This window comes from Fopius arisanus, unplaced genomic scaffold, assembly GCF_000806365.1.
Source record: "Fopius arisanus strain USDA-PBARC FA_bdor unplaced genomic scaffold, ASM80636v1 scaffold00028, whole genome shotgun sequence".
Classification (NCBI taxonomy): domain Eukaryota; kingdom Metazoa; phylum Arthropoda; class Insecta; order Hymenoptera; family Braconidae; genus Fopius; species Fopius arisanus.
The window spans coordinates 351,184-374,381 of NW_011887767.1; the positions used below are offsets into that span (position 1 = coordinate 351,184).

Below are 23,198 nucleotides of genomic sequence, written 5' to 3' on the forward strand. Positions count from 1 at the left end.
ATATCTTTCAATTGACGTGCTATTTTATTTCAATATCGCGGTGTACTAATTTTAGGAATTATTCCGAATAATTGCGTAGGATGGAATGCTCATGGATTCGTGATATTTTCTCACTATTTTTCCAGGGATTTTCGCTATCGATTCCGTGATTCATTTATTCGGAGAAATTTATGATGGAATTCAATTACACGTGCGCTAAAAAAATAACTCATTCGAGCCGACTAATCGGTTTGACTCATCCTTTTTATAGGCTTGATTATGTTTATCGATTTATTGGAATGTTTGAAGAGCAAGGAGAAATACTGGGAGTTGTTTAAAAAATTCTTTACTTGTCCTTCTGCAACGATATTAATTTACAAAAAAAATTGTCACGGTATAACAGCCGTACATTACTCAGACGTAGGTGGTATCCCCATCGGATCGTTATCAATACCCCTCTGTTTTCCGATCGGTGCGTAATTGAGCATACGCTGAAGATTCAATGCGATAAGCTGACTCCACTTGTTCCTCTACCCTCGCATTTTCATGGCTCGTTCCACTGTTCAGATACACCATTCTCTGTGGAAATCGCACGTGATCTTCCCAGATCGGGTAATCTCCCGGCATCTTCTAGTCAGTCATCACTTTTTCCCTCATTCCGCGCTATCAGCTTCATTCTCTTGAACCGATTCCAAAGGTTTGCTCAACCGTTCGACTGCATGTACCAGGCGTTTTTTCAGTTTTGCCAGATCTCGTGCTGTGTCGAATTTGTTCCAGGTCAGCTGTCTGGTTGATGGCTCGTTTTCCGGCTTCCTAGAGGTCACACGTAAGAGTGCGAAGAGGGCTACGTCTGCCACTTCCTCCCAATCCTAGAAAAAGAAATGCACGTTCGGTTGGAATCACAAGAAATACTGGGAAATCGGTTATTTGCCATTTCTTTTCATTTCCACTTTTCTCACACCTTTGAGTGTTCTAACGTATCATTTACAGAATGAATTTGTGCGAAATTAATCATTGGTCGAAGAAGATATTCAATTCTCGAAAGAAATGACTTTCCGCCCCCTAAAGTCATCGATCTATAGTTCAGAACTGATTGTCAAAAAAATTCTTTTATTTTTGCTTTTTCGATAGCTTATTTCAGCATTTTAATATCACCTACAGGATTAATCTATACGAAATCAAAGGTTGGTTGATGAAACTATTAGAGTTCACATTCCATATGATTACAAAAATTAATCTTATATTTTGCCGTGTGCTTATGATATTATGAGAACATTTTTCTCATCTCGAATTATAAGAAGTGCGTGGATAAATGTTGAGATATTTCGTTTTTCAGTCTACCCATCAGTAAAATAATACCACCTTTGTAGGCCTTTGGAAAAATGTCACTTTCCCCCTCCAAAAGTCTTGTACATTCAATCCATAAATTAAATTGAATAACACCCCTTTCAATCGTCACCGTTCACTAAAGACCAACAAGAAGCCAAAATATATTCAATAAAGAAAGAGCGAAATAAAAACTAATGAGTACCGGGTATCCTGTCTCAAAAAACCTCCAAGATTAATTGGATAAAGGGTTGAAGAATTATTCGATTACAATCAGCATAAAAATATCCAAGAGAGACGGCATCGGTGGGTGCAAGAAACCCTTCACTGAAATGGACATGTTTTTCATTTCATATATAATGAAAAGAGCATTTCTCGTTAAATCCACAGGAGCGATACAAATCCATTACACGTGCGTGTTACATTCCCGTATATCCATCTTATATATAATTCCACGCGTGCCTCGTCATTTCGTGGTGAGCATCGCGGTGGCGGGACAAAAAAAATTAAATGAGTTCAAACGAAATGGAGAGGGAGAAATAATGCAGCAAAGTGTTTTTATCTGAGATATCAACAGCCAATCTTTAGGGGCTATTGTTATAGATGATTATGTGGGAATTTTTTCAAGTACTTACAACGTCGTTACGGAGTTGTGGCTCAAAACCAATGGCCGACTCGAGTATCGCGTATTTTTCGTCGTTTACATTGGGTCGAATCAGCAGTAGCAATAACCTCACAGCACACTGTAAACCATGACCAGCTCTCGAGCGTTCCTGGAGAGTGAGAAAAGCCAAGATTCAATTCATCACTTGCCACTTGCTAAATTTTCTCGGGTAAATATACAGGCAGAGGTGTGGAAAACATGAAAAGCGTCGAATGGATTTTGTTGGATTGGATTTGAATCCTAGAGACCAATCCTCAACCGAGTGATTTCCTCTTATTTCTCCTATTTCTTCCATTAAGAATGATAAACTCTGATTTCTAACAGCTTCTCATGACTTTTTCATTCCAAGAAATAACTTGAATAGAAAAATAAAATAAAAAGGTTTGTCGCCTCGTGAGTCACCCACTATCTTGACCCGTACGATTTGACCCACGAATGGGTTAACAGACTCATCACGAATAATTGAACGATAATTGGAGATATTATTTACTACTTGTGCTGCCTCTAGCTCCTGTAGATGAGAAAACATTGCACGATATGTTGATTCGAGCAGCACTGGAAGCCCCGTGGCACCGAGGGATCGCACATTTCTGTCCCGAATTCCTTGTAGAATTTTCCGCTCGATGTTTCTGAGTTGAGTTGTCAGCAACGCTATCTCATTCTGGAAGAAAAACCCCAATGTAGATCTATTGCTCATTACCATGTCTTGGATTTTTTCCAATGGAAATTATCTGTTTACTTGATGAACTTTTTTCTAGATTAAAGAGCGTGAAATGGTTGTTGACAAATCGAAAAATCAACTCACCGATATTGCTTTAACCCTCTGACGACTCCCAAAATGCGCCTCAACCTGAGATTGAACGAGTTGCAGATGATTCTGTCCAATAGACGTCACAATATTTCCGGGTGATCTAGATTTGAGTCTTGTCACCATCTGCTGTAGCACAAGGGTCATCGACAGTGGATCATTAGATTGTACTCGATAACGATTTGTACTGGCTCCAGCAACAATCGTGACAACGTGATTGGTATTTAAAACCCGTAGACCAAGTGCATTGGATGAGGGCCGCTGTGTAGTGTCCACGATGAATTCTGTCGACGACGACAATAACTTTCATAATTGAACTTTGCCCCAAGCATTATTTGCACGTTTACAATCCATCGATGAATGATTTTGAATAGATATACACTCAAGGGTCCCCGAATGATATAAAAGAAATGAGAATTTAATGATGTTAATTTGATTTTGTGCTTCTTCATTATAATTTTTTATTCTTCTGGCGAAATTAAAACTGTCATAAAAGTCAACGGTACCATTGACCGATGGGTTATATTGAAATTAGCTGAGGCATTATGTACCGGGGAAGAGTTGGCTGAAATTTACGAGGGGATCCAGGCACTTAATCGTGACCGAGAAGGACGCGTTAGTCTCGGGTGGACAGGCCCGCAGCATCATTCTCAATGGCAATTGAATGGGTTTTTGGAGGACACGAAGTCCACCGTTGTCTGTCTCGTATGAAGCTGTTATACGGGCTTCTGATGACAATGGAGGCAGAATTTCATTTATGTAAATTGTTGTTTGAATTACTTGACGCTCACCTGGTGAAGCAGAAGAAGTTATTATTTGCAAGTTTTATTGGTAATCAATTACTAAATTAAGCTTGCCCAACAATGTTAACCCAATACTTACTTTACCCATAAATTTAACCCACAATATTTACATTCCCAATTATCTAATTTACCCTAAATTTCCCCCAAAATACATTCTCAGTAGTCAATTGACAGTATCTAATCCTCAATAATTTCTGGGTGTTGGTTGACCCATACTATTGACCTACAAATTTGACCCCCGGATTTATGAATTTATTGATTTGTGGATTTATGAGATGAACCCACGAAATGTTGTGACTCGAATCAAATTGAATTTATCTAGTCGATTCATCCAGATTGTGTTCTATGAGAAAGTTATCGATGCGAAGTCGACTCACGTAGAGCTGGAAACACATGATATCCGTTAGTAACCACCAATGGCCGCAAAACTTCAACATTGACCTCAACATTCGTCAGCGGAGTGTAGGACGAAACTTCAATGTTGATCCGACACATTGAATCTTGCTCCCCCTCATTCTCTCCAATCAGCGGGGCTTTTTCGAGATCCTTTGAGATATCAATTGTCATTAGAAGTTCAGATTCCATAGTAGCTGGTGATAGTTCTTTATCTAAAATGTAAAAATGAAAGATAATGATTTTGTCGATTGTATAATTATCAAGTGGATTCTCACCGGCGGTGGTGGCACTTTTGGTAATTTTTCTCATCTCAACGAGCTCATCCTCAGCTGCTTTGTAATCAAATCCTCGTCGATGAATAGGCGGAGCAACGAAAAGAGACGGCTCGGCGCCGAGGTAGCACGCCTCGAGTCTTCCCTCCTCCGAAAGAATCACGATGACACCCTCCAAATGCTGGGGGCAAATGAGGCGAGAGTATAATTACAATGAATTCGTGGAAGGAAATGTCCAAAGAACACACCCGGTGATGATTTCATCTAGAATGCTTGGCGAATTGTTTCCTAATTTCCCACGGCCGCTGATTGTTTCACTGTTGATAATTTTTTATTCGTCGTATTTCACGCTGACGATTCGGGGAAAGGCCCCGGGGATCTATCAACGAGTTGTCTTTTTTTTTCGTGAAGACATCTATTTAATGTTTCTTCTTTTTCTCTTTCGAAGCCATCTCGACGAAAAATTCGAGGTGGCCATTAGCTTATCGGGAATGGGGTCGGGTGTCGGCATTCGGTCTCTCACCGAGATTGCGTTTCGCTTTGGATTTTACTATCGTTAAGGAATCTTCCACCCGGTTGACCGATCTCCCTCGGCATTTATCTCTTATTTTTGTTGAATTTTGCCTCTCGATTTAGTGATTCCCCGGTGAATCCTATGCGGCTTTTATGACATACCGCGGAGTCACTCCGGAATTTATTCTGCTTTATATAACGATCAAATTAAATAAATTATGGCTTGATGATAAAATTTACTCGCTGGGTGTTTCGCCTTGTACTTTAATGCACTCATTTGCAATTTTCACGCTCCGAGGCAGATGCTGTCAGTCGATTTAATTGACGGGGTTTCGTATGGATACGACACTCTCTTCCTGGGGGACGATCATTGATTGACGGACCCGTTCTGTCGTGGACGTTTCGTTATAATGAAAAAGGAGATGAGACGTTGGAACCTCTTGATTGCTTTGTCAGAGGTCATCGAGGGATATCACTTGGATGTGCCTCATCGAAAAATATATCAAAAATATGCATAACATGGCCCAATTTCTCAGAATCCCACAATTTCCAAAGAATATATTGCCAATATATACAAAGTGTATATTCTTTTAAATATAGTTCGTTTCGCTTCTGATCATACAGTTTACAAACTTTCCTTACAGAAATGTGAAGGGATTTTGTTAATGTGAACTTCAATTAATTACCAAATGATTCAATTATAATATCATTATTTATTATTATTATTTTCTTTCAGAGAATGTGACCATTTTTGTACCAAATTCTATCCCTCGTCATATTATTCATGACATGTCAAAAGAGTTTGATAGTGAATTCTCATGTCTACTTGCCGGAAAAAAACTTTAATTGATTTAATTTTCAATTAATCAAAAATTGAAATTCATATAGTAATTTTTCAATAATGATATCATCATTGATTTTACTATTTACTTATCTTCAAGGAATGTTACTTTAGTTTTTAAAATTCCTGTCTACTATCCATGAGATATAATATATGAAATGTATTGTTTGTAGGAGGAAAAATATATCACGTGCTAAATAAAGATTCGGGGGATTTATTTAATGGCCACGGGAATATTTAAATACTTGAAAGGGGAGTAATTTAATAATTTTTACCTGAAAATGTGCTCTCGCAATCGCGACAGGTGTGAAAGGCAATTGCGCGGACCACTTGAGTGTCGTGCCCTCGTAAACCAGCAGGGTGTCCGTGTCGGCGACGACGAGAACCATCAGCTTGCCGTCCGGTTCTCCAGTATCGGAAAAAAGAGGATTGAGCATTTTTCAGAATGTTAATGAAATTCGCGAGGATGACATGTGGGCTGGGGAAGAATTGAAGTTTAATCATTTTGGGAGGTCCATGCCCCAGGCTAAATTCAGAACATTTTACGACCAATAAAAAGCTACTTCTCTTCCCTTCCCCTACAATATCATTTATCTGAGCTCAAATAGTTTATCAACAATCACTTGAAGTAATAAATTACAATGAATTCCATGCATTCGTACGAATGGGTTTTCCTCCGTTGCGAAAAAGGACGAAATAAGGGAAATTATGAAATTTTTGTAAAGCTCATAAAGAGCTAGAAAAAAAGTAATTACAAACGTTGTGCTGCCTCTCATGGTGTCGGAGATATTTCCAAACTCGTAAAATTGTATTTCCACTTTCAACTGTGGATTTCCACCCGTTTAAAAATCAGTAATTTGCAACAATTTGCACAAAAAATTAACGAATGATACATTTGCGAATCCCTAATGGGATGCTCTCCCCTCATTGAATTCTCGAGCACAATATCTCCCCCCATCCATGATTCAGCACGAAATTTCCTTATCTACAATCCATCGACAACCATCAACTCATGCCTATTCACAAGGTGCGAATCAGTGCCGTCTATTTTTAGATATAATAAATGGTCATTTTACCAATTACATAAGCATGAAAACATAGTGGTGTGTAGTCGAGTCTCTTGGCGTATTTAACTCCGGTGCAGTTATCACGGAAGCAGTAGAGATTCCTCTCCCCGAGGACAACGATACCGACCTCGAAGCTAGTGAGTGTCACTGGTTCAATTCCAAGTACAGCTTCACCAAGATTATAAATCCAATCAGGTTCAAGTGACTTGTCCTCTCCCTTCATCATCCTTTCCTCAGCTGTTCTCCCGAATTCCGCAATATTTTGATACCTGGCAGATAATCACTCCATCAAAATAAAGTCCAACCCAATTTGCCATTTTTATTTCTCCCCCTCATTAAGAAAAATCTATCCCTCATTTTTCTAACAGCCTCGTCATCGCTGCTCGATCTTATATGGTTATACATACCTCGTAATATACATTATTCATTGGGAATACTACTCTCGACTATTTGAAACGGTCGTAAGTGCGCTCGGCATAAATTATTTATGCTTACGCGTGTACTCCGGCCTCTCTCCACATCTCTCTCTCTCTCTCTCTCTCTCTCGTTTCAGTATCTCAGACAAACTATGTACCCATTTGATGCAGTGAAAACAGAGATTCAAAAACAAAACCCTTGAGCGCAATCATCCGAGTTCAAACAAATAATACCCAGGGTAAACTGATTTAATGAAAAATTAAAAAAAATACCAAGTGTTAACTCAGAAATAACAGATCCACGTGTTTTGGTGTCGCGTGCCAATTAAATAAAAGTGTGAAGGAAAACATTCTTTGGGGCGATATGCCGCGTGAGAGGAAAAAACAATTTCATGTAATCATCGAGTGAGGCACAAAAGACCTCCAGTTCTCTGGGTTATGGTGGGTTAAATGGTGGATGCGACCCAATTTGAGACAAGACACAGATTGTGCTACGCTACTTTACATTCAGAGTCAACATAGTTGTCACTGTGGGCGTCGCTAATAGCGCTATTTTTTTAATTCAATAATCTCATGTTTATGACAGAAAAATCGCGTTTTATGTCAATCATCATTGCGCATAAATGTCGTGTTTTTACAGGTACTTGGGTTGTTTACAGATGTATTTACTGTTACAAATTAGTATGCCGATTTTTTGTGGGTGTTAACTGTCGATGACATCCTTAAAGGCATGAGACTCAACAAAAAAAACCTGAGGTGGTTAGATTGTAGAGAATTTTTCCTATATTTTTCGGCTTTCTTTTGATGATTGACCATTTTTTCGCTAAGCGGGATTTTGTTCCAGCCCGATTTAACTCTGGTTTATTCACTTTTGCGCAATGGAGTTGAAACGATATTATTGGATTATGACTTATTATTGAGAATATTTTACTCCTTAAGATTATTGGTACAACAACGAATCGGAGTGGAGAGAGCCGGAGTGTTAATATAAACATAAACAATGACTTCATAGGGAGAATGAACTGAGAGTTCTTTGTTAATAGATGATAATATTCTTTTGGTCTTTGTGACCGATATTTAGTGTGCTCCAGCAGTCCGTAGAGTGTAGACGTCACTTCCTCGTGTCATATTAATAATAAAATAAAGTAAAGTTCAATTAACTGCGTTATTCTTATAATTATTTCTTGACATTATTTCTTCATTAGATATCGAATCAAACTGAAAAAATAATTTTCACTTATCGCGATGGATATTGTGGGTCAAAATGGCTGGAGTTCTTCCATCGAATGTGACGGAATTCAGTTCAGGCACTGGAATCGAATGGGTCACAATATTGAGAGTAAATTTACTTGACCCGCTCCATATAATTGAATCCAGGATAATTTAATGGGTTCGATATTAGCCCCAAAATCCTAAATAACCTGCCTGTAACACTCGAGACACCATCCAGGATTTGTCGTGACAAAGACATCATTTTTCGGTGCATAAGCAATTGGTTCAGGCAGCAACCGATTTTTCATCGGCTGAACAAACGTATGAGTCTCCTGTTCATAAAATAACATTGTACCATCTATACACTGAACGCAGAAGAAATCACGACCACGTGCAGCACCAAATGGTCCAACGATGAGTGATGCAGGAAAACGCGGCAACTCGTGCTCGTAAGCAACTTCCAGAAGGCACCGATCACCTGCAACACAACAGCAAAATGAAATAAAAATAAATAAACGAATGGAAAAAATGGAAAATTATTTCAACGGGATTGAATTACTCCACTTCCATATGCGTTTGCTTTGGCGTCCTCGGGGTTATAATGTATCGGATTCGCAAAACCCTGAGACCGGCCAATTAACGTAATGAGCGCTGCGTTCAATCGCCGGTATAACGTATATACAACCCCGGCAAAGATGCATTCCATTCTTCCCTCCTCTTCTTCTACGTTTCTACGAGACTCGCACAAGAGCAAGAAAACATACCAGCGGGAATATATATTCTGCGCGGTGGTTCTGGATAATTAAGGATATGGTCACAGTTTCGGCTTGATGATTGGATAAAAGAGATTTGTTGCCTTGATTCGGGGGAAAAATATATGTGACATTATTTTTCAGCAATTGACTTGAATTTCACCCACACAGTTGACCCTCGCCATTTTACTAATTGGATTGGATACTTGATTCATTGTGATTCATATTATCAGTCACGTCGACTTGACCCTCACTATCTTACCCATAATAATAATACATATTGTATCAAGTATGGACTTGAATCATATAATTTGACCCACATTGTGGCTTCAATGGGCTTCACCCTCACGATCTAATCTGCGCCATTGAATATCGCGAGTCAAGTCCACGGAGAGAAAAATTCTTAAAAAATTACGTGCCTCTTCCGTAACCTGCCAGTCAAAACAATATTCAGTAAAAATTACGGAACAGTTACGCACTTTTTCAGTGGACTTGCCAGAAAAAGTCCAGAACGTTCACAAAAAAGTATGGAACGTTCAGTGAAAAAATGCGTAACTGTTCCGTAATTTTTACCGAATACTGTTTTGACTGGCAGGTTACGGAAGAGGTACGTAATTTTTTAAAGAATTTTTCTCTCAGTGTCGACTTGAATTACACGATTAGTCTTAAACATCATCAGTCAAATATATTCCAAAGACCCAAATCCCATACTGAATTCGATTTAACGCACCAATTAATGCTGAAAGAAGTTCTCCTCCAACTGGAAGAACCTAAAGCTGTAATAAACAATGCAATAAACCATCCCAACTTCATGATTTCCCCATAAACCTGCCATATGGACACTTAAGAAACCCAAAATATCTCCATAAATTGTAATCCTTCTGTCTTGAGAACTGTCAATAAAATTGATCCTCCCCTCCCCTAATAATAAATCAAAACTGATATTATGGCGAATAGAGCGCAGGGTTAATCGTAGTGAAACCCACCTTGATTCCCTTCATAAAATGTACACTGAGAGAAATATTCAATAAAAATTACGTGTATTTTCCGTAATTCTGGAGCGAAATGTGGTTGTCGGAAATTTTACGGAACTGTCACGTAATTTTTATCTAAAGTCACGGAATTTTTCCGCGGTGTTCCGTAATTTTTATCTGAATTATCTGTGAAAAATAACGATACCATCACTTAAATTTTTCGAATCAACTCCGTAATCGGTAAGTGAACTGAAAATTCCGTAATTTTTACTAAATACTTCTCTCCGTGTACCATCAAAACAAATTCTACAGCTGTTATGATTCGAATCGATGGTAACTTGAATGTGACTTGACTCGATGTGGGTCAAAGACTTGAGTCTGGCTCCACGACGACAATCGCCGAAATGATCGAGTGATACGGGTAAATGACTGGAGGAGAAGGCTGGAATCAATAAAAAAAAGAGATGGAGGAAAAAACAAGAGAGTGGTGCAAGTAAATCGATGACGATCATAACAAGATCTGATCTTCACTCGGCAACCGGTCGAGCCTCCCAGTCTCCTCTTGATATGGGTCACGAGTCACGCGTACTCCGAGACGCCTCTGTGATGATATAAATTCGTTGCATGTCTCATTCTCGTTGTATATATCTGGGTGCGTAAGTACAGTGTACTCTCTAGCGCAAATGATGATACTCTAACGACATGTAGACCTGGCAACATCGGCTGGTGGCTCACTTGTCTTTTGATATGATAAAGTGAAGCAACGATGAGTCTAATACTCAACGTCGCGACGGAGACGTCATACAGCGTCTGGGGCACGGTGTAATGTCGTGGATGGATTATTTTAGAATTTCAAAGGTCGCTATCTGAGACTTTAAAAAGTCTCAGGTTAATACTTTCAGCAGTCAAGTTCAGACTTACCAATAAATTCACTTCAGACTTTTGAAAGTATCAATTTATGACTTCTAGAATTTAAGACGGGAATTCGTTTAAGTCTTCCCTGAAGTTCTTTGTAAGTTTTAAAAATTAATACTTTAGGGTCTTAACTCAAAGCACTTGGAAGCTTTGTTGTAAAACTCAATTAAGTGCTAATCAGTCTTGAAAGTTTCAAGTGAATACTGTCAAGACTAAAGTTGCGACATCGACTGAAATGTAAATTCTTAAAAATCCGAAATGAAGTCCGAGAGACTTGAATCTCTCACCTTCTCGAACTCAACTTGAGCTTCCATTTCATCCAGCTGCCTAGCAGCATGGATTAAAAAAAAACTAACCAACTCAAAAAGAAATATGCACATGAAAAATCGAAACTGTTAGACCGACTCAAAAAGTCAAAAAATATGGTATTCTGTCTCCTTTCCTGCAAAAAAAAATTCACAGATGCACGGATTTTAAATACATCGAAGAAATATGTGAATACCAACAAAAATGTAATATATTGTAACAAAAAATATTGAGAGTGTAAACGACCCAACATGATGAATAACATAACTTTAAGACGATAATAAAAAAACTGAAAACGTCTGATCTTTGAATTTTCCGTCTTCTGCTGTGAGCAATGATTCCTTGAGATGCTTTCGCTGAAGACTAGACCTTCGAATAATGACTGAAAAATATCTCTTTCATTCTCCCCCGGGGCCTGAACGGTGATTTTTGGAGTCAATTTTTCTTCGGTATGAAATTTTTCAACCCCATCCCCCGCTGAGGGTCTCGAGTGGGGATACCCCTGCGTCTGGCGAACTCTTGGAGATCGGGACAACAAAAAAAACCGTGAAATAATATGTATACGGTGATTAAAGATGGAGTTCGACGAACCATGGTCTGTGGATCCCGCGGTGAGTGTAACACCATAAACGACGAGTTTCGTCGGCATCAACACACCAAGACGAACATCCTGAGAACCCCTGTAAGCAGAGTTCGAAGGCGATTACGTTCAGTTTTTAAGGTGACGTGGAACGATTCCCTTTTTTTTTAAAAAATATTCCCTCATCGTATTAACTGTCTCGTACAGGCTATGGAACACGTGCACTTTATGAAGCCACTCCATTTTCGTGGAAACTGGATTTAATGACGCCAAAAACATGAGCCGGACAGTCATTATGGGGGGGAAGACATCGTAAATGTTGTAAATATGGTGCTTGATGGAGTTTAAGGACCATCGGGTGTCAAAGAATGATTTAAAAATTCATTAGGGACTCATTTTTAAATGATGATTTTTACACTTGAATTTCAGGGAACATGGATTTTATTTTTAGACCATTTCACTGCAGAAGCGAGGGAAATATTTATCGAATTTTTAACTTTCAACATAACAATTCCTATTATCATTTACTGTTCTGACGAATTTTGTTGTGATAACAAACCATTTAACAATGACATTTACACCCAAGTGGATAAAGTGTTAAGGAAAAATGTGGAATTTAAGTGAAATTTAGGTGTTTTTTGGCTTGAGATTGTACATGATCAAGTTGTGAACTAATACAAAAGTAAAAATTTGATTCCCAATGAGTATCTCTACTTAAAAAATCCAGGGAATTATGAAAGGATTGTGTGACTTACAGTTGAAATAATTTGTTAATAATTTACTCACGACACGAATTTTCCCGATTTAACGTCGATTATGCAGTCTGCAATTTTGGTTTCTATCATGAGATCGGTAAATTTGTAACCGCTTGATGAGTTTGTCTCGTCTATCCATTGCGCCGAGGGCTTGTAGATCCTGAGATTGCCACTGTGACTAGCCACAATAATTATATCACGTTTTTCCTCACCAAAGAGAGGCACCACCAGCAGACTCTGGCCGTCGAATGTTTCCGAGTTTCCACATTCTGTTCTCCACCATTCTTTCGTCCGAAAGAGGGACATTATTGCAAGTTTTGGGTAAAGTACTGGGTAGGCATCGAAGTAAATTGCAGAGTAGTCGGTGGACTTGGGGTTGTCGAGATGCCGCGGACGTTGTCATGGCGATGCCATCCACAACACTGGGGAATCATTACGAAACGAATATTAGTTTTTTTAATCCGTCATAAACTTAATTACTGTAATCTTTTTGGAACACGATACCAACCTAAATTGAATTCAACTTTTGTATCAATTTAATATTCAATTAAAAAAAAAGTCACACAAAATTAAAAAATAAATTACACTTGTCTTTTGATCCAGTGTTACTTATAAATAGAATCATGGAGTAGAAAAACTATTTGAAAATAAATTCAAAAATATGAATAAATAAACATAGTGAAATTCATAAAAATAAATTTTTTCCAATTTTAGTCATTGTATTGAAAAATTAAAATCAACTAGATTAGTTTTTGTTGTTTTGTTGAGTGTTTTTATCTTCTCATCTACACTTGTAATAATTCTCTTCCTCCGAATTTAATAGTTCTAATTGCGAATATTTTTTCATTTTCAATTGAATTCATTATTGGATAGAGAAAAGTGGAGAAAAATTAATGATTCCCCGTTAGTCACGTACCGGAGATTGATATTATGGAACAAGTTTGTACTTTCTCTGTCAGGAGATGGTGAGAAGGTCGTGTCCTGAATTATTCAGAATAATCCGTTTGAATTCGAATTTTTCAGAAGGTCGTCAGGTGTTCTGGAAAGATGGCAGCACCAACTTGATAACTTCGGTGGGTTTCCATCGAGCGGTAAATTGTCCAATCGAAAATTACTGTAACTACTGAAACAGGAAGAGAAGGCGATCAGCTGATTCGGCGGAACTCCGGACAAACTGACAGGTGTTGTCAAGTTTGGAGTTTACTGCATTTATCTATTTTTTTCAGCAACTTTCACTGAAACCTGCACCTTCGAAGGACAATGGAACCTCAGGATATCTACTATAACAGGGCGGAGTACGTTGAGACGGTGAGAATCAATTTTTTTAAACAAATTTGTTGACAGGCTCCAGGTAACCTATTGTTTTTGACAGGCCTCAGGCAATAAAGTTAGCAGACAAACTGTTCTCTGTGGCTCTCAGAATATCGTTCTGCATGGAAAAGTCATCGTCCAGTCTGATGCCATCATCAGAGGGGATTTGGCGAATGTTAGGACGGGACGATACTGTATTATCAGTAAAAATGTGGTCATCAGGCCGCCCTTCAAGAAGTTCAGTAAAGGGTGAGTTCATTCGCCTGACACTCAATTGTTCATTACACCCCGCAAGAAAGTCGTGAAACAAAAAATTTTTCATTATTGCCCCTATTTTTTAACAATTCACGTACGAATTTTTAAATATTTAATTTAATATAAATACCTAAAGAATTCTTCGATTAAGCTCTCAATTTTTCTATTACATTTTATCATACGACTTCCTGCAAGAATATTAAGTACTGAAAAGAAATCAATTTTTAGTCCGTAATATGCAAAAAATTAATGTATTAAATATTTATGGAAATTTATACGTTTTTTTTATGAAAAATATTTCTGTAAATTCCCCTCATTGAATTACTCAGCTGTTTATTCGAAAAAACTTCACAAATTGAGAATTTATGTTATTTTTCTGCGTCATATTTTGAAATTTTGTAAGAGTGAACTTTCTGTATCAATTACGTAAAAATGAGAAATTATTATTGAGAGAACCACAAGCAATGAAGATAAACTGTAGCTAACTTTGAAGTTTGAAATACTCCAGCTGACGAGAATCTTTGATAAACAGACTGAAGTATTTCCAGAAGTCCAAACATCTATTCCGATTAAAAGAAACACTGCTGAATCACTGATTCATAGTCTCTCTGGAATACCGATGGCGAAACGTTAATATCCTAGACTCAGAAGACATACAATATGAAAAATCTTTCCATCTTTTTTATCAATCGGCAAATTAAAATGTCATATGCATAATTATAATATACGAAATTACAACAGAAGTTCAATTTCCCTCTGATAAATTCACTCGATTATGAAATTCGTAAGTAGATTCTTGTTTACGTAATGCGTCAAGCCTTGAACTGCATAATCTCCATTCTTTTCAACTGTTTTAATGTCAAAAAAAAATTGCAGAGTTGCGTTCTTTCCCCTCCAAATGGGTGACCACGTCTTCGTCGGGGAGAGAGCAGTAGTGAATGCAGCTGTTGTCGGATCTTACGTGTACATTGGGAAAAACGCAGTAATTGTAAGTATTTTTTGCTCAAATCTCTATATAAATGAATTCGCCAATAATCATCATATGTATATCCCAGGGGAGACGATGCATCCTGAAGGACTGCTGTTACGTCGCAGACGGCGCTGTTGTCCCCCCAGAGACGATAGTTCCTCCATTTACGAGATTTGCTGGTAATCCAGCAACACCTGTTGAAGATTTACCCGAATGCACACTCGAGTTGATGGTTGATTTCACGAAAAATTACTACCAACATTTCCTCCCTGCAACCCCCTAGTCTTCATTAACAAAGTATTAGAATTAAGACGCCTTTGGTACAAATAGAAGCTGCCGCTGTGCGGACAAATCTTTGGACCATCAATTCTGAACGAAAAAATAAAAGGAGATTTTCAACACTTGCCTGGAAAATTCATTCATTTTCTACAAACAGAATAGTCGGAAGAGAGAGAGAATTGAAAAGTACAAACAATTTTTATAAATGCTCAAAAGTATGAGGTGGTCGACAGACGTGGAAGCCGTCATTTTGATTATACGACGCAACGGGTTTTAAAAATGGCGGCGCCTCATCTCGTACTTTCAAATAATTATTAAAATTATTTATCCTCTTCAACTCACTCTCAACTAGTTTCATCCTAGTTCTAGAAAATGAACAATTTTTTAAAGTGATTTAGCAGATATTTTACCATTTTTCGCGGAGAATTCATGACGCATCGTTTTTTTCGCATTGCAGTAGTTTTTTTTTGCTGAGGCCTCGTAACAGTAATTTTTGTACCAACCATAAATTATTATTTAATTCACTTTTGTGAACTTGAATTTATTGTGAGAAAGGAGAATTTTTTATGAACCAGATTTTCTTTTTCGGCTAAAATTGTAAGAGCCCACTTGAAGAATTTTCAAAAGTATTGTCGGCCCTGAAAAAATACCCCAGATGATCAAGTTAAAACGAAAAAATGATGAAACTTATAGCTCCATAATTACACAGGCTGCCTCTTAAATATTCGTGGATGATACTTAACCAATTAGCATATTACACGGGGCTAGAAACTTTGCGCACAAAACAGCAACCATCTTCAGATTCATAATTCATTCCAGATGCTCAAAACTGGATGGAAAAAATCATCAAGGATTCCCGTAAATTCCGAGGCTCGTTTTTATGACTCATGTTTTCAAGCTGCAAGTTTTACATGAATCAAATTAATGCTTCGAATTTTGCCATGTCTTGTTCACTGCTCACTCGTCAGTGCATCTCATTTGAATTTACAAAGGTGTTTCTCTTCATTTCACTGTGTTTATCGTTATTCAACAATTCTTCCTCAAATGCAGTAGGAGTGGACTTCTTGACTTTATCGAATTATAAATCTGCACTGAAGCCACAAAAAGAAAAATTGACGAGAAAAGAAAAGGTCGAGGAACTGATGTCAAGCAATCTTAAATTCAGACACGACATCTGAGAAAGTCAGACCTATAATCTTCCTAATCATAAGTTGGTACCAACTTCATCGTGTGATTCAGGATAATGAGAGCTTCGTGATGTGGAGGCATCAATTTGGAGCTTTCTTTCTCCCCTTCCATTTGCATTTTCTCCAAAAGAATGGAGAAACACTGGAACTAGTCAATTATGAATTATTCAATCCCCTCTCAGCCAGAAAAAATACGAAGTTCTTTATCGCGTCGAAAATTTCAAAATCATATGAATCACAACGATTTGGAAATACGGAAATTCTGAGAACCATCAAATACTTCAAGTCAATAACTTGTAAATAAGAGGCTCTTTAATTTCGAATTACTTTATTTACGAAATTTAGAACAATGAAGATAACAAAATTATGAAATCTACAGGTCTAATGACCATACATTAAAATAATTCGGCGAGAGAAAAAGAACATATACGAAACATTATCTATTTCACGTATTATAAAGTCGACAATAAAGTTTACAATGCCTTGATAACAAAGTTGATGGGGGTTCTCTCCTATCACTGTCACTAAATGAGTATTGGTGATAGCAAAATTGATAGTTTGTTTACTGAATGATACAATTTGAAATGGAATAATCTTATCGGTATCAAAGTAACATTCTTTTATATCACAGAAAAGGAAAAGAGGATGATGTCGTTTGACTTCGTAGCGATTTAAATAGTCGGATATATATTTATGATGTTTTATTGTTTAAAGATATTCATCACAAGTATTCAAAGGAAAAATTATACAATCTGACGTCAACCTAGAAGAATTTGCTGAATATTGGTTAGATTCTTAATTGAAGTGATTGTCCAACAGATCTTGAACTCGATCACTTCTCAATGATTGTTTCCCTGAAGTTCTATCTGCTTCCGGTGAAGACTCGTGGAGTACAGTGTCATGACTCCGAGTTTTAACGCTAGAAAAATCCAAAAGAAATGATTTTTGTTGGAGTTGGACGAGCGGCTGGTCACTTAAAAAAACACTGAACCATTCGATTAAAAATGAAGGAAGGTGTCAGTGAAGATTGAGGATCTATAGAAAAAATTAAAAAAGATCCCTCAAATTTCAACTTTTAAGTTTGCAATTAAATTATTTTCAATTGTAGGCCCTGCGATATATGAACTGTTTATATTTTGTCGGGCAATATCAAATATCTCGTTGTGACCAGCCCCTCAATCATACTTCAAGTACTTGTCGCACCATCTTTGCCAGATATTTTCAAGTAGAAGAACAATGAAGCTAATTGCGCATCCATAAATAATTGCGACGATGGCAACATAACAATCGATGATTCCCACACTCACGAAACTAGTGCTCCCCGTGCAAATCGGTTTCTGGGTGAAGAACTTCGATGCGACTCGAGGTTTCAGTCCTGTTTCAGCAATCCACAACGCACTGTTAAGAAATTAACGGATTGATTTCTCTTCCAGCATTAGAATCCTGAATAATAATACGAGTCCAACATAGATCAAGCTGTTATATTTGATCTGATGAGTATAATCAACACCAACCCGACGCGTATGATCTCTCGAAACGGTGACTGCTTCTCGATAACTAGCAAAGGGTCGTAGACCTTTAGGTAATCGATCTCCTCGATCCCGCACTTCTCGACCTCCTCGAAAGTTTCCTGCATCATTTGATAGCCAAAGCCCAAGTCTACGTGAAAAGCGAACAGTCCCTCTCGCACCCTTTGAATGCCTTCTTCGAGGGGCATCCAAACCGCCGGCTTGTCCTTCACCAATCGCTCGTAGAATTCCTTCCTGACGGGGTCTTCAAAGGCCTAAAATAGATCCGCAAGACTTCAAACTAAATTCTAGTACAAATCCTCAACATTATCCTCAATTATTATTCAAATAATAATTCAATCTACAAATCAGAAAAATCGATCTCGAGTCAATTCATCCTCAACTGCTTTGGTAACTGGAGCAGATTTCTTGAATTTAGTTATAGTTTAGAAATGTATGATTCATAATCAATTGAAGAGATTGAAGAAACAATTTGGGCAAATTTGGAATGCTGGGAATACCCCGAAGTAGTATCTGTTGTAAACGATATCGAATATGCCGATTTTGAGAGGACTGTTCATCAGATCGTCCAGAGTTTTTATGGAATCGGCTGTGGATTGAAGGAGTGCCACGATGTTGGCGGTGTATGCAGCGTATAAACTCAAGGCTATCAGCAACATCATTAGAACGACAATTCGCGTTGAAATGGTCCGGGGCTCGCAGTAAAAACCTGGAAATCCAAAAACAGCTCCATGATAATAATTTGAAACAATAAAATAATAAAATAATAATCATTTCTTTTATGTCCCAAAATAAAAAGCGGCAGGCAGACTTAACCGCCGCCATCTTGATTTGATGACGCAGTGGTCTTAAAGATGGCGGCTCACCACTTCGTCTTTTTAAATGATTACTCAAATTATTTAATCTCTCGAGATAACTTCCAACTAGTTTCAATCTTTTTCTAGAAACTGAACAATTTTCTTAAATGATTTTGCAGATATTTCTATATTTTTTCAGAGAGTATTCATGACCCAAAATATTTTTCGTTTAGCCATGTTTTTTTTAAGCCGCGGCCTTGAAACAGTAATTTTTGTTCCATAACTCTAAATTATTAGTCGATTCAGCTCCACAAACTTGAATTAATTCAGTCCCGGTAAGATTTTTTATAAACCGGATTTTCTTTTTTGGCTAAAATTGCAAGATCTTTCTTGACGAATTTTCGAAGGCATTCTCGAGCCTGAAATATCCCTCAGATATTCAAGTTAAAAAATGATAAATAATAGAATAATAATTTTATGAAGTGGAATGAAGGAGGAATCAAGTGAGGAAGAAGGAATATGATAAATACTGATTTCAATATTGATTTCATCAGCGGATTCTTTCTGAATGTACCTTGTTGGAAAGCAGCACCAAGTAAAACAAGAAGATTATCAGTGATCGTCGGTTTTCTCTCCAGATCTCCTCCCAGTCGACATTCCATCGGTATCATTTTCAGGTTCTGCCACTCCCATTTCATAGTTATGCATAAGAATCCAAAACTGATAACCAGAAAAACCACGATGGCGATCCAAACAGAGCGGGCAAAGGGCAAAGTGAAGATATTGCTGATGTATGACAATGGAGGTCGTCGGAACAAGAATCTCGATCTAAATTTTCCAATGGCCACTCAATAAACAATAATCTTAATGCAGAGACGATATGATCACGTACCCCGTAGGTGTGTATAATTGCACGTAATCAACAACTCCAATTCTTTGTGATATCATGAAGGTCGCAGTGCCTCCGATATTAATCTCCCCGCGATCCAACAGTCCGATCATCCCGTTCCAGTTGCCATCCTCATCTTTGTAGCCCCATGTTCGCTCTACGGTGAAGTTGAAGCTGAAAGAAAATGAGATTGTGAAGACTTTTTCATGGAACTGCCTTCAATGCTCCTAACATGATGCCAGTTGGTTTTTTCTTCAAAATCGAATTTGTTAATTAGCAAACGGATGCTAGCGCCTAGAATGGTTTAGTACGTGATAGTCAAGACATATCAAAGAGAAAAAAAACAGACCTATGACTTTTAGAGAGGGAAAGTAACTTTTTTTTAAATCGCCATTTTCATCAATTAACTGTTGATATCGTATGCATTCATCCGGTTGATGATATTTACGAAAGCTCAAAATTGTCAAAGAAACAAACAAAAAATAATTGTCCTTCAGATCTGAGGACTAATTCGTAACTTTTGGAGAAGGAAGGGATCATTTTTTAGAAATAGAATTTTTCCATCCAACAAGTGGTTATTCTGCATATATTCTCTCTGTAGAACATATTTTTATGATATTCCGATTCTTTCTGCCTTCTTTTTGGCTAATTGACGGTACCCCACCCTATAGATGTGGCTGTGGATCCTACACTATACCGTATTCACTCTCCTATAGAACATATACGAATTACATGGGAAACCACGGGAAAACCCCATGTCTGTATAGGCGGTTGCTCTATTAACAACCTTCCGCTCATCGGCGCATGTGTAAAAATATTCGATTCGTTGGAGGATCGAACTCACAACCTTTAGAACACTAAGTTTGCACCTAGCCCCTGGGCTATCGCCGTCGATGTGTAGATCATGTTAAACTGCCCAAAAGTTATCAAAAAAGTAAACAAAAATTTAATTTCCATCTTGTGGCCAGATGACAATAGAATGTTGTCATGCGTCACGTACTCACGTTGCATTCATGCGTTCTGAAAGATACAAGATCCACATATAACTGGCTTTGGTGACAGCATCAATCAGCTTGTCTTGATAATCAGTAAGATGGTTAAGTGTATTGAGATCCGTCATCTGAAATATAAGTCGGATAAGTCATCAATATAACTCGTCCAATCGATTTCCAAATTCCCGGAAATCGATCAATATCGATGAAAAGATTGTAGGTTGACAGAATTCACCACTAGACTCGTGTTCAAAACAATCCCCTGGAGATTGACCCGCCTCCTTGAAGATTGGTCATAGTTGCAGAGACACAATCCATCTTCATGACTCCAGGTCCCTAGATCCTCGATGATCAAACTCTGACCTGAACTCGGACGATACAAAGCCGAAAGTTCCATAGTTGTCTGATTTAGCCTCTGACTGACGACTACTTCACTGTCAGGAAATATATCGAAGTTGCTTAGGAGACTGACCAGCTCATCATTAATTTCCATCATCAGCTGAGAAAATCCTCCATCATTTACCCGGGAATCTCGCAGAATGATCCATTTGGCAGGAGCAACGAATTGTCCTCTGGTGTTAGCCTGAACAGATAATTTGGCGACTTTCACCAGTACCAGGTAAAAGAAATATGCAATACCTTTCTGAGAAACTCAACCCCTTCCTCGCAATCAAAATCAACGATGAAGTAATGATTGTGATCGATTGTCTCATCGATATCAATCAGCTCCGAATCGTTGAAGGATGCGATTCTGTGAAGAAGATAATTCCGAGAGATTTGCCTCGAGAATTCTGCAGTATTGACTACAATCCAAAAGAAGTACAGTATTATTGGATTTCGCCGAGATGTTTCGATCATCACCTGCGTCTGCGCAGAAAAATGCTGTGAAACTGGAGGAGACGAGTAACGATGAGCTCATATCAGTAATGAAGCTTCCGATCATTGAATCGATATTGTGGGATGCACTGAGAGTCAACACGGTGAGCAATATCCACATAATTATCAAGGAGCCCATCTTACGTTTTGTGAATGGCAAATCAGTAGATTATGGAAACGATTCCCCCAACATTTTATCCACCTTTCCCTAATTTATGATCCATGAACGAGTGGAAATGTGAATGGATTTAATGAAATTATTCTCAAATCAACGAGATATCTCATGAAGCATCGCTCAAAACGCTGAACTGAATGATGAGCAGTCGACGGTTAACATCGCAAACAAAGGAAGTGCAAGTGGTGGTTAAAGCTCTCAGGGATTCAAGCCTAATGACAAGGGGTATCCTGCAATTGTTGGATAATAGTATGGACGTACCGCAGAGCTATACTCTAGAAATAATGAAGGTGTTGGAGCGTTTAAGTATCATTTGGGAGCTTTACGTTCTCACGTGCTATTGCAATTCTTTCTCAATTGAGTTGTCTTCAGTGCGCCCTAGCTCCGTCCAGGGTGAGTAATTATTCGGCGGTACTGATGCATAGTATTAGCCATTACTAAGCACAACAATCGATTTTATTACCGGATTTACTTCCATGACTTTCATGACACTATCAATACTTTACTCTCACGTTATAATCACTTTTTGAATTACGCACTACGGGTGTTCGCCTGTTTTTACTAGGATTTCATCTCCGAGTGTTTCGAAGCTGTGGTCTTGGTTGGATATGGGTGAACTTGCAGTAGATGGCAATTGTTGATCCTCTAGTTCGTCATTGGCATCAGCAGATCTCGTATCACATCTAGAGAAATTTTAGGATTTAGAATGGTTTTAGTAATAGGTGATTGGATTTTACTTTTTGAACCAGAACACTTCACACAAAAGTATCATCAGTGAGGCAGCTAATCCGTAAGCTATAACCAAGTAGGCGGCGTAACAGTCGATAGTTCCAACACTGATAAATTTCTTCTGATTGGTGCAGGTGGGCTTTTTGTGATATATCCTGTCAATGAAACGTTGGGCGAGACCTGTTTCCTCCAGCCATATCCCACTAAGAAGAAATACAATTGATTTGGAGCGTGAGTACAAGTAAAGTCACTCTAGTTCAGTCTTAATAGAAGTTCCTGATGAAAGCACATGATTTTCTATTGATTTTTTCAGATTATTTCTGAGAATATTACCCAACTCTGAAGATTTCTGCATACGGCGATTTCTGTTTGATCGTGAATGTTGGATCCGACGTGTAAAAATAATCGATTTCCTCGAATCCACACTTCTCGTCTTCGGCATAAGTACTCTTTACTACATCATAGCCCATGGTTAAGTCAGTGTGAATAGCAAACATTCCAGTTCTCACTTTTTCGAGACCTTCTTCGACAGTCATGTACGGTGTTTTGAGATCTCTGATCCGTCGCTCATAAAATTCCTTCCTCAGAGGATCCTCGAATTTCTGAGAATTCAAAACATCAGAACACTAA

At 38.1% G+C, this 23,198-nt stretch overlaps 4 protein-coding genes across 6 annotated transcripts in view; 1 reads left to right on the forward strand and 3 right to left on the reverse strand.

Moving 5' to 3' along the window:
- Window positions 1-337: 337 nt before the first annotated feature.
- BBS9 (Bardet-Biedl syndrome 9) lies at window positions 338-13,609 on the reverse strand. Its single transcript, XM_011302529.1, has 13 exons — window positions 13,496-13,609; window positions 12,611-13,001; window positions 11,836-11,924; window positions 8,511-8,775; window positions 6,679-6,938; window positions 5,878-6,008; window positions 4,252-4,429; window positions 3,958-4,188; window positions 3,329-3,568; window positions 2,775-3,061; window positions 2,460-2,630; window positions 1,941-2,078; window positions 338-848 (listed from the first exon to the last, which is right to left on the reverse strand). Exons 2-13 carry the CDS (start codon window positions 12,883-12,885, stop codon window positions 633-635), a joined length of 2,481 nt encoding a protein of 826 aa, XP_011300831.1. The 5' UTR covers window positions 12,886-13,001; window positions 13,496-13,609; the 3' UTR covers window positions 338-632.
- A 116-nt stretch (window positions 13,610-13,725) lies between these two features.
- On the forward strand, window positions 13,726-15,970 carry DCTN5-p25 (Dynactin 5, p25 subunit). The gene is made up of 4 exons (XM_011302527.1): window positions 13,726-13,887; window positions 13,952-14,139; window positions 15,022-15,133; window positions 15,201-15,970. Exons 1-4 carry the CDS (start codon window positions 13,840-13,842, stop codon window positions 15,396-15,398), a joined length of 546 nt encoding a protein of 181 aa, XP_011300829.1. The 5' UTR covers window positions 13,726-13,839; the 3' UTR covers window positions 15,399-15,970.
- Window positions 15,971-17,293: 1,323 nt separating this feature from the next.
- On the reverse strand, window positions 17,294-21,960 carry LOC105265172 (probable glutamate receptor). Of its 3 annotated transcripts, none has more exons than XM_011302530.1 (10): window positions 21,650-21,960; window positions 21,428-21,591; window positions 21,024-21,371; window positions 20,801-20,916; window positions 19,800-19,970; window positions 19,482-19,735; window positions 18,611-18,819; window positions 18,096-18,364; window positions 17,785-17,979; window positions 17,294-17,500 (listed from the first exon to the last, which is right to left on the reverse strand). In XM_011302530.1, the coding sequence occupies exons 1-10, from the start codon at window positions 21,801-21,803 to the stop codon at window positions 17,377-17,379; spliced, it is 2,004 nt and encodes a 667-aa protein (XP_011300832.1). In that variant the 5' UTR covers window positions 21,804-21,960; the 3' UTR covers window positions 17,294-17,376. The 3 variants fall into 3 exon arrangements, with proteins under 3 accessions (XP_011300832.1, XP_011300833.1, XP_011300834.1); XM_011302531.1 differs by having other exon boundaries at window positions 17,411-17,500; window positions 17,889-17,979; XM_011302532.1 differs by lacking the exon at window positions 17,294-17,500 and having other exon boundaries at window positions 17,890-18,024.
- Window positions 21,961-22,352: 392 nt separating this feature from the next.
- Window positions 22,353-23,198, reverse strand: part of LOC105265262 (uncharacterized) — a 3,715-nt gene continuing 2,869 nt past the window's right edge. Inside the window, exons 2-4 of the mRNA XM_011302668.1 lie at window positions 22,902-23,170; window positions 22,577-22,771; window positions 22,353-22,522 (exon numbers count right to left, since the gene is read on the reverse strand). Coding sequence (XP_011300970.1) covers window positions 22,378-22,522; window positions 22,577-22,771; window positions 22,902-23,170 — 609 coding nt within the window. The 3' untranslated portion in view covers window positions 22,353-22,377. The remainder of the gene's footprint in view (window positions 22,523-22,576; window positions 22,772-22,901; window positions 23,171-23,198) is intronic.